Source organism: Mytilus trossulus, chromosome 2 (assembly GCF_036588685.1).
Source record: "Mytilus trossulus isolate FHL-02 chromosome 2, PNRI_Mtr1.1.1.hap1, whole genome shotgun sequence".
NCBI classification, from domain to species: domain Eukaryota; kingdom Metazoa; phylum Mollusca; class Bivalvia; order Mytilida; family Mytilidae; genus Mytilus; species Mytilus trossulus.
Window position 1 is genome coordinate 35,636,502 of NC_086374.1, and position 14,124 is coordinate 35,650,625.

At 32.6% G+C, this 14,124-nt stretch overlaps 1 protein-coding gene across 1 annotated transcript; it reads left to right on the forward strand.

Annotated features, from left to right (window-relative positions):
- Positions 1–1,904: 1,904 nt before the first annotated feature.
- LOC134705076 (uncharacterized) lies at positions 1,905–11,721 on the forward strand. The gene is made up of 5 exons (XM_063563845.1): positions 1,905–2,247; positions 4,407–4,556; positions 6,674–6,832; positions 9,015–9,593; positions 11,265–11,721. Exons 1-5 carry the CDS (start codon positions 2,013–2,015, stop codon positions 11,537–11,539), a joined length of 1,398 nt encoding a protein of 465 aa, XP_063419915.1. The 5' UTR covers positions 1,905–2,012; the 3' UTR covers positions 11,540–11,721.
- The last annotated feature ends 2,403 nt before the right edge of the window (positions 11,722–14,124 follow it).

Below are 14,124 nucleotides of genomic sequence, written 5' to 3' on the forward strand. Positions count from 1 at the left end.
TCGCCAGTCAAGTTTAGACACACACACATCGTACATATTAACCAACTCGTGATGGTGTTCTTAAAAATTTGCGAGTGTCATTTTTAATATTTCCTCCTCATAACTCTAAAGAAGCAGCTTCTGTATAAGGGGCACACTCCTGTTTATGCAATACGTGTAGTAATGTACATGAACGAGCACGATGTTGACGTATCAATTGAGATAGGTAAACAGCATAAAACAGAGCAGAGGGTGGTATGTTACTGCTTCAGAAATAGGAAATAAAAAATTTGGAAGTTGTAGGACATTATCAATATATCTGAAAGAAAAATCAAAGAATTCGCAAGGTACTATTTCTTTTTTTCTTTAAAATATTCTGAATGAATTTTGCTTCTTACGAGAAAAAAAACCAAATTGTCCAGAAGGGGTGCATAATAAGTACTCATTGAATACCGATGGTGTGTTGAAATAGAAATCCTCAAAACTCAACTTTAAATTATTAATTAAGTCCAGTATTTTTATGACATCATCTTCATTGTATTTTCATATAGAATCTGAGGTTAAAATCAGTGTGATTCTTCACAAAATAGGTATTATTATTAACTCCCAAAACAAGAAATTTGTTAAAACGATTCTATTTTTCATATATTTTTTTTTAATGATGTTAAAGTCGATCTTACAATAAACATGTGGAATAATAGTGTTTAGAGTAGAAACGATGTCTTAACGTTGCTGCAAAATTGGAGAGATTGTTATCTAAGACTCAATAGTAGACCTTTAGAATTTTTTTGAGAATCCATATAAGATTGACACCACTGGTTAACCATATATCTCATCGCAATATTTTAGAGGCTTTGCTGTAGAAAAACTAGTAGTTAGCACTTAGAAAAGATGTGAAGACGAAAATCTTGATGATCTAGCTATATATTATTCTTTATACAGAGTGTTGTGAGGTTGTGGTATCCAGTATCATCGACGGTAGATTTTCTTCATTTTCTTTGATGTTATTACCAATGAAAAGAAGGACAGATTTGTGATTTTGTAAATTATCATTCTTTCTGAATGATGTTTAAGAATATACAATTACCAGCTGTGCTATTTATTGCAAGGTCTTTTGTGATACATTGCAAATAATGGTTTTTGATATGCAAGGACAATATTTTTAGGAAACTTTATCTGCTGGAACAACAAAACACTTGTCATTCAAAGAGAATCAAGCATCCACACCCTGCGAGTTCTTGGATGGGTAAGAAACTAAACTCGTTAAAGATACCATGATTGAAAGACACGCGTTTCGTGTATAAAAGACTCATCAGTGACGCTCGAATAAAAAAGTTAAAAAAGCCAAATCAAGTTCGAAGTTGAAGAGCGTATAAGCCCGTATACTTCAGTCTAAATCACATCCAACCAATTTTTATTGCTATCCTTAGGCAGGATAACATGATGAAGTATTTGATTTGACGAGAGCCGAGATAAAACTTTTGATCTCCAACTCGAGTCAAACATTCTACCACGATAACACTGACCTCTTTAACACACATTCGAAATCATTTTGATAATTATTTTACATTTAGTTCTTGTGCACTATTCTGAGCATAGTTTTTTCTATAATAAAGCACATAACAATTTAAATATACCTTTAATGGATTTAAAAGGGTCTAGTCCAACGATAAAATAATTTGACGCACGTACATGTATAGACAAATCTGCCAACATACTTCCTGTTCTTAAATTATAAGTCGATTTTAATTTGATATGATATTAATAAACAAAACATTTAAAACATGCAGCTAATACAAAATGCATGATCAATTTTCAATGGAAGGAAGCTTATCTATGTTTATTGAATTCTATTATTATACCGAATATTTAAATCAGAAATTTCCAGTACTAAGAAAAACCAAACAATTTCAAAAAATGATAGTGACACCCACACACATCAATATTTAAAAAGACAAAAAGGGCTACAAAGTGATATATGCTAACATAATTTGTACATTTTTAACTATATCTATCAATAATTTATCATTAAGATGTCTCAGAGCGAAATAAAAAACTCTTTAATTGTTGGAATAGACAATTTCTTTCAATTTCCTTTGCGTGTCCGAATGACAACAGCAATAATTCCAGTAGGACTTATTTTCCTCATCGGTGGATTAGCTAGTCCGTCGTGGTCAAGATCAGAATTGTCTCAACTTGGACTGTGGAAATATTGTATATTTTCTGACATATTAACTTGCTGTAATAATTTACCAGGCGGGTCACCAGGTAAGGTTGATAAAAAGTTTATTTTATTTTATCTGTTTAAACGTGACTGTTGAAAAGGTATATTTTGCACAAACTTAACGGATTTCTACGCGCATTTCCATTATTTATTTCACTATTCTATATCCAAAAATAAAATATTGAAATTATCGTTTAGAATCTTCAAAGTTTTGTACAATGCAATTCGCTTATATTTTCAATAATCAGATAAACCATACAATATAAAAAAAGAAGATGTGGTATGTTTGCCAATAAGACAACTCTACACAAGAGACCCAAAATGACACAAAAAATAACAACTATAGATCACCGTTCCTTCAACAATTTGCAAAACCCATACCGCATAGTCATCTATATAAGGCCCCGAAATGACAATGTAAAACAATTAAAACGAGAAAACTAACGGCCTAATTTATGTACAAAAATTGTACGAAAAACAAATAAGTGACACATAAACAAACGACAACAACTGAACTACACACTCGTGACTTGGGACAGGCACATACATACAGAATGTGGCGGTGTAAAACCTTGATCAACGAAAACCATGCACTGGTGGTATTTATGCTACGTGTGTTCGAATTCCAAAACATAGATAAACTAACATGTTTAACCCCCACATTATTTATGTATGTGCTTGACCCAAGTCAGGAGCCTGTAATTTAGGGGTTGTCGTTTGTTTATGTGTTACATATTTGTTTTTCGTTCATTTTTTATATGGTGTTACATTTTTTGCAATCACTAAGATGTCTGATCAATCAATAGGCTATTCCACACTTTCACTACTCGGTTAGTTAAGAGTATTTTCTTTTTTCTAATCTGCCTCTGTTTCTAACCAATATCATCGAGTTGCCTGTTGTTGTCGAGCTTGTAATACAAATAAATAAACCTTATGTACACTCGAGTCATATACCCCTGTTGTTAATTTGTAGGTACCTGTCAATTCGCCTCTTAGCCTTCTCAATTTAAAAGTAGGAATTTCATAATTATCTATGGTTCTTTGTTTGAGTGAGCCTTGAGGTTGGGTAACACTGTTGTTGCTCTACGTTGGACGTTTACAATTGTCTCCATAGCTCTCTCTCTGTGTGGATTCAATACACTACTGTCATATTCAAGATGAGGACGGGCTAAGGTCTGAAATAGTAGACAGAAGCTTTTATAGTATGGATATTAAAAAAGTCCTTCTAAAATTTCAAACTAGTTTGTTTGCTTTATTGAATTGTGTCTGTATATGTTTATCCTACACAACTGAACTGTTTCTAGTGTGATTTCAGATCCATCGTATGTCGACATTTTATACTTGCTTTCTTGCACATAATTGGATTTGGTAGAAATTGGTAGAACTTTGCATTTGTCCGGATGGAAACATAAAAGCCTTTTTCAACCCATTTGAACTATTTATATCAATTTTCATTATGGAGTTGTCAATGTCGCTATGTAAAGATCTATACAGTGTCGAGTCATCTGCAAATATTCATTTTATTCTACTTATGAAAGAAAAAACATTGATTAGTTATAAAGACTTCGAGACTGACAAGGTATTGTAAACGTCAACGGCCAAAATAAATTGAATTAGTGCAATATTAATTTCTTTTGTTGGAAAGAAATATGCTTATCAACAATAACTCATGTTAAATGCTTAGTACGAATCAAGTTGCGAATTTAATTTTTTAATAGCAATTTACTCAGTGCTCATAAATACAGTAATCTAATTTTGTACACTGTAAAAATCGCGATTAGAAATTATTCACATGTATTTCATGTTTATTTCAAATCGTGTTTAGAATTGTATTTAATATCTAACCAAATGTCTCAGTGAGAACATTACATGTAAAAATGTTTTGAATTTGAACACTTTTAAAAGTGTTTTATATTCTCAAAAAGATCCTAAACACAATCTTAAACACAACCTTAATATGTTTAGAAGAAGGGCAAAAGATACCAGAGGGACAGTCAAACTCATAGTTCGAAAATAAACTGAAAACGCCATGGCGAAAAAAAAAAAAAAAAAAAAATAGAACTGCGACACATTTGGACCAAAACGTGAAGACCTATAAGTAAAAAAAAAGTGCACAAAATGTTTGTTTAGAACTATTCTTAGGTTCTAAATACTTTTTTTATTATTTATTAACAGATTTGCCTTTAAAAGCTAATTTTTGCAGGATGGGTAAAAGCAACAATAGTATTTCATATCTTTGGGATGTTTGGAGGAGCTGTTTGTCTCTTATTTACCATATTTACAATGTGTGTCTCGAAGTTCAAGTTTCACACTAGAGTCCATCATGCCATTTGGATAAGCAGCGCACTTACAGGTTTTATTAAAATTTATTTGATCGCACATGTTTGTGGACATTGATTGTCATCGTGTAAATCACTATAGATCGAAAACAAATACAAGATGTTTTTCTAGGATAAAACATCTTAAATAATTATATATGTCACGCTCTTATTTTTCTGAAACTCAATGAATGCTCCATTAACTTTATCATACGAATAAATATATTTATCCTGCAATAGGGTGTTCTACTATACAGATACAGCCCTACAGATATCGCTATGCTGTATCTGTAAACTATACTGAATGAGATATTGTTTTAAAGCTCCGCCCACTGAACTTGAATGTGTATGATTGTGTAACAAAAACAACTATGTCGACGTCAATTTCAGCATGCATGTTTAGCAAATTTCAGTTCTGAAGCGTAGAACAACTCGTACACTCCTGTTTCAAATTGGACAATGTTTTGTTATTTATTTTTACTGTTGAAATTAGTTGTTATGTTAAAATAGATAATTTTTCACCTTGAGCGATGTATCATTGTTGACCATTCGAGGTTCTCGAATGTGTGATTAATGTATCGTACTACTACACGGACCTCAGGGGATTTCAAATCGAAAATAAATGCAAAACATGTGTTTTTGTGTCTTTCAAAACAGAAATAATATACAGAAATTGCAGGAAAAGACAATACTGTTTAGTGTCTTTATATATCAGCTGTGTTTGAACTCGGCTAGAAACAGGTGTAGTATCTCGCTAAAAGCTCGCATACACCTAATATTTCAAGACACTAAAACAGTTATTGTCTATGTACCGGCTTTCTGAAGAGAGTGTATGCGTCAATGCAAATCGTGTATCAAAATTAATCAAATCATATCAGAAACTTATTTATAGTCGCCAATTAATAACCAAAAACATAATCTCTTTGAACTTTTATAACCAACAAGTGCATACATATACAAAATATACTTACATAATAGATATATAAGCATAAAAATCATACAACACATTATTTTAAGCACAGTAAGGCATTGCTTAATTAGGTTAGATAGGGTAAACGCAATAATACACATCGCATGCATGCATGCATGAATGAGGATTGGATACGTAAGCTTAAATTTGTTTATAAAACAGAAAATGAATAAACAAAGACGAAGGAATACCGGTGCTTTGCTTTTGCGCCAATTGGCCTTTCATTTGCGCCCAAAACATCTTTCATTTGCGCCACAAACAATATTTCATTTGCGCCAAAATAAAACCTTTCAATTGCACCAATATTACAGGTAAATACAGGTAATAGTATAAAACATATATATTTAGAAAAAAAGACTATTGATATAAATTAAAGTTTGTATCATTGATGTATTCATGTCTGAAAAATTCCTGCTCTCAAGTGCATACCATATTGATAAAAGATAGTCCGTTTTTTCATGAACTGCAGTCCATTTCAGTTGTTATACTGGCTTTGCAAGGTTTTATATATTTGGGGTACAAATAAACGACTTGGTTTCCATTTTTCAGAACGTATGGTCTGTAAACTCACCCCTATTATAAACCTTAGTGACTCTCGGCTTCAGAAATGAGTGTGGCATTGAACTCACCAAATTATCCAGAGAAATACTGTAGAGACAAACCTTTTTGAGTAATGCATATTTAACGCTTCCGTTATTGTTTACCTGAATTACCTGAAAAATGGCGCAAATGAAGTTTTTATTTTTTGGCGCAAATGAAATATAACCTTCTGGCGCAAATGAAAGATTGTAATTTTCAAAAATACTACTGGACTCCTTTCCAGACGGACTAAATCAGGGCGAAATGAAAACGTGAGTGTATCCTTTTGTGTATGCATTAGCCGCCATCAAATCCAGACAAAAACATGTCAAGAAAGGGAACAATAAATTTTCATAGCAAACCATCATCCTGGAAATTAGAATCCAAAACTGTTAAAAAGTGTTTTCCTGAGTTGAAGATTGTTGTTTGTTTGTGTTAAAACTAAAATTGTTATACGTTGCACATCAGTGTCCCTGAATACGTTCATGAAAAAGTTGGAGTCATACAGAAACAAGCAAGCAGCCATTCCTTTGTTTAAATGATCCGTAAAGAAATTTTTATATATTAATGCTTGGAAATGATACATTCCTAAATATTTTGTAGTATTTTGTCTTGCAATTAGTGTGGGGATATTCAGTGCAAACTACCACAAAGAATCCTGGTTGAGCGGACATTACACATCTGCTGGTTTTCATATAACTGTCTGCGCATGTGTTGTTTTTTTAGCTATATGTGTAGCTATGCTTATTTTTAGTTTCCAGGGTAAGTAGTCATCAGTTAATATACACATGTTAGCATAGTTGTTTTAGTAAATGTATTAACGTATTTCAATTAAATGAAAACTTTTAACACCGTAGTCAGTACCAACAATTGACTTGCAAAGAGTAAACCTAAACATAAATATGCCAAAATTATTACATCTTCAAATTTGCGATAGCAAATAAAGCCGCACATTTTTGTTCTTCCCTCAGCGGCTTTCGAACCCTTGCGTCTGTGGCATCGTGGCAAAACCACCTGCAACGTGCACAGAACCATAGACCACTCGACCACCTAGTCTACATAAAAATAACGCTTTCGGTGTTCAATGTAGTCTATCCTCGATCATGGCTTTATCTAAGGTAGTTACACAGTAAATGATTATCGTGGCACGACGATTGTGTACTTTTCATGGCAGCTATTTTTGTCTGTCGTAAAGGTCGATAATGCAAATTGCTATGCCAGCCGCAAAATCACATTTTAATTTTATTTTACTCGCCTAATATGTGACACCTTTATGACACACATTCTCCATTGGATAACACGTTGTTATACAGGGCTAACACCATATTTGAAGAATTCATCTCAAATTTATCCCATTAATGTTAGATATTCAACATTTTGCTTTTGCAAAGTTTTGTTCTTCTCTCAGCTGGATTAATCCCGGATGGTATCTTTTACAGAATCTATCTATTGTATTCATTGTTAATTTGTTCCAGTGGCAAACATGCATGAAATATTTTTCACTTGTACGATGATGAGTTTATTTACAACCACTGGGTCTATGCCACTACCACTGTTGGAGATTTATTTTTCCAAGGGTATCAGAAGCCCAGTAGTCAGCACTTTTTGTGCTGACATGAACAATCATTGATATGGTTGTATTTATAATTTAACTGTTTACAAAAGTTTTAATTTTTTGAAATACTAAGGCTTTCCTACCTCAGGAATAGATTACTTTAGCTGAATTTGGCAAACTTTTTAGGAATTTTGGTCCTCAATGCTCTTCAACTTCGTATTTTTTCCTGCCTTTTTAACTTTTTTGGATTCGAGCGTCACTTATGAGTCGTTTGTAGACAAAACGCGCGTCTGGCGTACTAGTATATAAAAAATTTAGTCCTGGTATCTATGATGAGTTTATTTATATTTGCAAATTTGCACTTCCATAAGAGGAATTGAAACTTTGCTTCGGTGACATCGTGTTAACACAACTGTACTTCTGTATGAGAGGTTGTTCAGGATGAAGGTTTAGGAAATTTAGACTGCCAGTGGAATTTAACGTTTTTGGAAAGGGACAGACACCTTGCAACAGGACATCTACGGACCCCCCAAAGAGTTGTTAAAAGGGTTCCCAACGTGCAAAAAGTGTGGCAAACTCTGTGGCTGCGTACGAGTAATCATCACACACGGCCAGAAGGACGCCCACGCTTTTGCAAGGGTTTTACTGCAGGTCTTTCATATAGTTCACATATCATACACTTATCTCTATAACTAGTATATACTTATTGATTTTGTGTAAGATTAAGAAGATTTTCCTGTTATCTTGCACTTTATAAAAAAACCTCTATCATAAGTTAACATGTCTGAAATATTTTACATTCCAAAACAATAAAATGTAGAAAGTAGGGTATATAAGTATACATCAAGAAATTACTAATGGCCAAATATTCAGGCGAAAACTGCTATGCTATTGCCATTGGTGCCATTTGGATGAAGGTCGACAGATTTTTAAACGGAATATTTCCTGATCCACTGACTAGGGATCATTCCAGTGATTTGTTTTCCGATCACTAAAAATTTTATACACGTAAAGTCGTTGATGTTGTGATGCGACTGTCTGTAGTGTTGGTTTACTGAAAGAGAACGATTTTGTTTATTTACTCAAGTGGCCATTTGCATGTTTCTGCACGAATTATTTGGGACTACGAATTAATTCATTCATAAAAACACAAATATTTCGCAGTGTACATTTAGTATAACATACGATTTTGTCAATAAAGAAAGTCATTTGTTGAACTGAAATATGTTGTTTTGGGTTTATTACATGTAATAATAATAATAATAATAATAATAAATAATAATAATAAAGAAGTAAAAGATTTTTAAAGTAAAAAGACAAGAACAATTTATGAAGTAACGACACATAAAAATCAAACAATATGATATTTAAAGATATTTTGATTTTTAGGCCACAATAGAGTGCAAGACATTTTTAATAACATGACACCAATCAACTGGACCAAATACAATCAAGAAAGAAGTTTAGAAGCTTGGCTTTCACATATTGATCATGGGCTGGACAAAATAGAAATCAACGAAGCATCAGATAGAGAAAAAGACGCAATAGTGCAATTGATACGTCGTACATGGAAACCCCATTTGGCTGGCAAAGGTCGTGACGCGCAACAAAGTGGATATTCACAAATGAAAGTAGTGAAGGTCGAAAGAATAGAAAATCCATCTCTTTTTTTGAAATATGCCCAGAATAGACAACATTTGCTTCGTCGTCTTGAAACTTCAAATCGACAATTTGAATTCTATGGAATGACAAAGCAAAGACCAATCGAAACAACCGCAAACATGAACAAGAATGTATTTACAGATATACATTCTGAAATAAATGAGCATTACTTGTTCCATGGTACTTCAGATGCTACAGTTAGCGCCATTGCACATGGTGGCCTAGATGCACGCTTAGCACGCGATGGTATGTATGGGCGAGGAATTTATGCGGCAGAATGTCCAACGAAGAGTGACCATTATGCAGGTTATTATTTATCTTTGTAAGATAGATGTTCGTAATACGAATCAATTGTAACATACATGTACATGTAAATGTATATGAAATTAATGATAACCAAACATACCGCAGTCATCAAATTATCTACCCCCACCCCATGCACCCCCAAATGGTGAAATTATAGATGCCTTGTATTCTTGTTTTTATTTGTTTAAATAATTATAGATTATCGTTGATTATCTCAACGAGATTGATTTTCTCGCTTGAGCTGGTACAGCGAAAGTGAGAAAAGCAATCGAATTGAGATGACCAATGATAATCTGTTTATCGCTATTTTACCTATGACGACGTTGTCAATTTCAATGTCAATTTCCTTAGCAACGCCACGTGGCCTCCTTAGTTTCTAGCGATAATTTTCCATCTCAAGCGAGAAGCATGATATGAAAATTATCACAAAAAAAGATCAAAGGAAAAATGCACAAAATAGCGATAAATACTTATACATTAATAAGAACACTAATATAACACAAACAGACATAATGAAAATGTAACATTAAAAGAATCATAACAACAACAGCCGTATAAACATACAAAACAACTGATTAACCATTCAAATCAAACATACAAATCAATGCCGTGTGTTTTTTCATCAATGCGTCGCGCGGAGGAAAAATTTTAAATATTCAAGTTTGAAGCATGAATGAATCATCTTGTCGTCTGCAAGTTTAGACTTAACATATAAAAATTTTCAAAACAAAAAAAAATTTGCACCGGCACCTTTCTTTCGAAAAATGTTCGACAAGAATTATTTTTTCTAATGAACAATAATTTTGTCTAAACCTGCAATTTTAAATTCTATTCAGGAATAGGACTGTACACAGATGAGTTTTGATATATGTTGCTTCCATACGAACCGATCATCATGTTCTATGCATACAGATATTATACAATCAAAACATGTGTATGAAGCCGATATAATACGTATTGACCTAAACCAAAGGCTACACCTGTTAAATTATTAATCAACAACTTTTGCATGAACAGTGTAACATCGGTAATTTCTAGGATATATTTAAGTAACACACCTGTGCAATGTACTGTTTTTGTCTATTTCAGCTCATTTGATTAAATCGTCGTCATGCTCTGATTGATTATCGATAAAACGATAATTTGTCTATCAAAAGTCTGAACTGACTGTAAAATATCGAATATATACACTTGAAAAAAAGGATTGCAACACTTCCATTGTAAACAATGTAAAATGCCAAGATTGTCGAATATGTGTATAAATTTAGTTCTGCTAAATATTTTTTAACCATTTATGGTTTCAAATTGAGTTCATTGTATCAACTTACTTTTCATCTACTATTTATGCTACATGGTTATGACATAACAGCTACACTCAAATATTTTTTGCGCTTTTCACAAAAAGTACTTATTTTGCAGGACTCATTTTTTTCCAAAACAGTGGTTCTGCAGCAAATACAGATTTTAACGCATGAAACTCATTCAGAACTCTTTGAATATAATTTAATAACACAAATTGTAAACCATATACGAATCAAAGTATTTGGTAAAACCCAAATTATACACATTCTAAAATCACGTCATTTTACATTGTTTTCAATCGAAGTGTTGCAATTCTTTTTTCAAAGTGTATATTTACTAATTGTATTAAAATTGTTCAATATTTTTTAGGTAAAGATATGTTTAACCTTAAAATAATAGTAGTGCGCATGCTTCTAGGTGAAGTTTTTGTTACCAATGTCGGATACGCGTTCCAAAGACCACCTTGCAAACAATGTATAATGCAGGCTGGACATCTCGGTTTGTGTAACAATTCGGCTCATAAACAGGACATGTTTGACTCGGTCATGGGGGCTATTCATGGAAAACACAGAGAATTTATAACTTATGAACAAAACAGCTGTTCGAGTTATCCAGAATATATAATAACTTATAACAGAGAATGAGAACACGATATTTATGTGCAGCACATTTTATAATCTTTACATTATTATATATGTTTTTGTTGTGAATTGCAGTAGAGTGAAATAACTTATACAGCACTGAATAATGCAGTAAAGTGTACGCATATATGCATATTAAAAGTTGAATAACTATTAGAATTTGCCAATTTTTCGAGAAGGTCTTTGAATACTGTAAATTCAGAAATTATTGCGTGCATTTATTATTGCGATTTTGTGATTTTAAACTTAAATGCGATTTTAATGTTTACGGTTTTGAGAGAACTCCTGTATAATTCATATGAAATATTTCATAATGCGAGTTTAAATTATTGCGTTTACAGTTCTGTCGCATTTTTCGCATTAAGAAAAACCTCGCATTAATTTCTGAATCTACAGTACATTGGGAAATTTACATAGAAACCCGTCTACTGATACTTATTTTGGACATTATATGGGGTATTCAAACTGTTTCAATTCCGATAAATTTAAAGTTACTTTAAAGCCAGCCATAGTGAAATAGTTCTGATGATATTAATTTCGAAACAACAATTGAAACGTTTATACTGAAACTACAAATTAAGTTATAAGTATACAATAACTTTCGAAGTGTTATCAAAAGTACTTAAGTAACATATATTATTACATTACATTTCTATTATAACAGTCCAGTATAATATTCAATGGAGTTCAGATATGTGTCATCAAACGGCATACATCAGATACGTGCCACTCACTATATCTATTATTTGTTAGTGTTCCAATGTATGTAGATTTCGATAGCTTAATAAATATTTGATTGGTTAAGACTATCCTACGTGACAACCGTAGATACTCTTATTTTGTTGAGTTGTTAAAGATGCTTATATTATTTTGTCTCCTTTATAAAAAAATCAGTCACACTGTTTTAGTAGTTTTTGTTCCTTTCTGTTTAGTTATTGTTATCTGTATACAACTGTGACACTTATTTTGTTGTTTGATATACACATCAACCTAAACCTCTATGCATTAGCTGTAATCTGATTGTGAAATATTTGTATAGAAGAAAATATCATTCATAGTGAAAAGCGCTGTTACGGAATGTAAAGATTTCAGGCCTTCATTTACCTTGGGTAATCAGTAGTGGCATTAACATATGAAGGTAAAGATTTGAGGAAGGTGAACACCAGGATATTTACGGGTGACCGATATTTGATGAGACAATGCATCTATTCCACAAACGCCTCAATCGGCAAAGGAGCGAAATGTCTTAAAAGCCATTTATCTCAGTGGGCTAGCAGTTCAAACTGATGGACTAAACTTTGGATTCCTTTCATCGCATGCAAGTTCTACAGACTGAAGACTATTGAACAGAATACTCACTGTAATAACGTGTGTGCAACCACACAGATTGAAAATCATTGAACAGAATACTCACTGTAATAATGTGTGTGCAACCACACAGATTGAAAATCATTGAACAGAATACTCACTGTAATAACGTGTGTGCAACCAAACAGATTGAAGATCATTGAACAGAATACTCAATGTCATAACGTGTGTGCAATATTGTCAATTCCAGACGATCCGGTACCTAGTATGTTTGCTTGTTGCTTTTTCTCTATAAACTTTATTGATATACACATATATGTTAAGACAGTACATACCTCTAATATATATTCATAAATGGTGTGCACTGTTTAGTAAACAATTTGTTTATGCCGGAGGTCATGGTCAATACTGCACATTTATTATTCATTTTGTACTTTCCTTCACTTCATCAGGCATGATGAAGAAGAGACGGTTTGACTGTGTAATCTATTAGAAAAAGATTTCCTAGTTTTTTAACCTATTAAAAATTGTGTCGATTCAGTAACAAAATCTATGACAAACGAGACGATTTTAATTTTGAAATTATAAATTCCCCCACCTTAGTAGCAATTTACCAATTTCACCTGCATATGGGGTATATATTTCCCAACTTATTCGATATTCACGAGCTAGCAGCTCCTACTCAGACTTTGTAAAACGTCATCAGTGTCTGAGTAGAAAGTTGATGAACCAGGGTATGTCAAAGAACATCTCGTCCTTTTTTCTAAAAAAGTTCATCAAAAGGTACCAAGACCTTGTTGATAAATATTCCGTATCAACTTCTCAAATAATACACGATGGTCTCGATGTATAGATTCTGCGTACTGATGTTGTTTATCATCTTAACAACTTGTTTTATAGTTCTTTCATTTGTCTTTGTTCTATTATTATTATTACTTTTACTGTTGAATGGTTTTATGTGATATCCGTTTGACGTGGCTCGGTACTTATACATCTCGTCAAATTGAATGTGTTTGTATTGGTTTTCATTTTTTGGTGGTTTGTTTTGTATATGCGACTTTTTGCATTTCTTTTGTTCTTATAACGTGACTTTGTACTTTAAAAGATCCCGTCAGTATGATATTGTTCTATTATTATGTCATTATGATATATTTCTATTATGAATTACAATATACGTTTAACCACAAACGTCAAAATCATTCAATCGCGTAGTGGAATTACCTATTTGTGGGTTCGTATAAATTCTATATATAACTTTTGGACTAGTTTAAATCTCGGTC

Excerpts from the sequence above, each read along its gene's own strand:
- LOC134705076 (XM_063563845.1), top strand. The coding sequence starts at position 2,013 with ATGTCTCAGAGCGAAATAAAAAACTCTTTAATTGTTGGAATAGACAAT. Across the intron at positions 4,557-6,673 it reads GATAAGCAGCGCACTTACAG|TATTTTGTCTTGCAATTAGT; the intron begins GTTTTATTAAAA and ends AATATTTTGTAG. Across the intron at positions 9,594-11,264 it reads GAAGAGTGACCATTATGCAG|GTAAAGATATGTTTAACCTT; the intron begins GTTATTATTTAT and ends AATATTTTTTAG.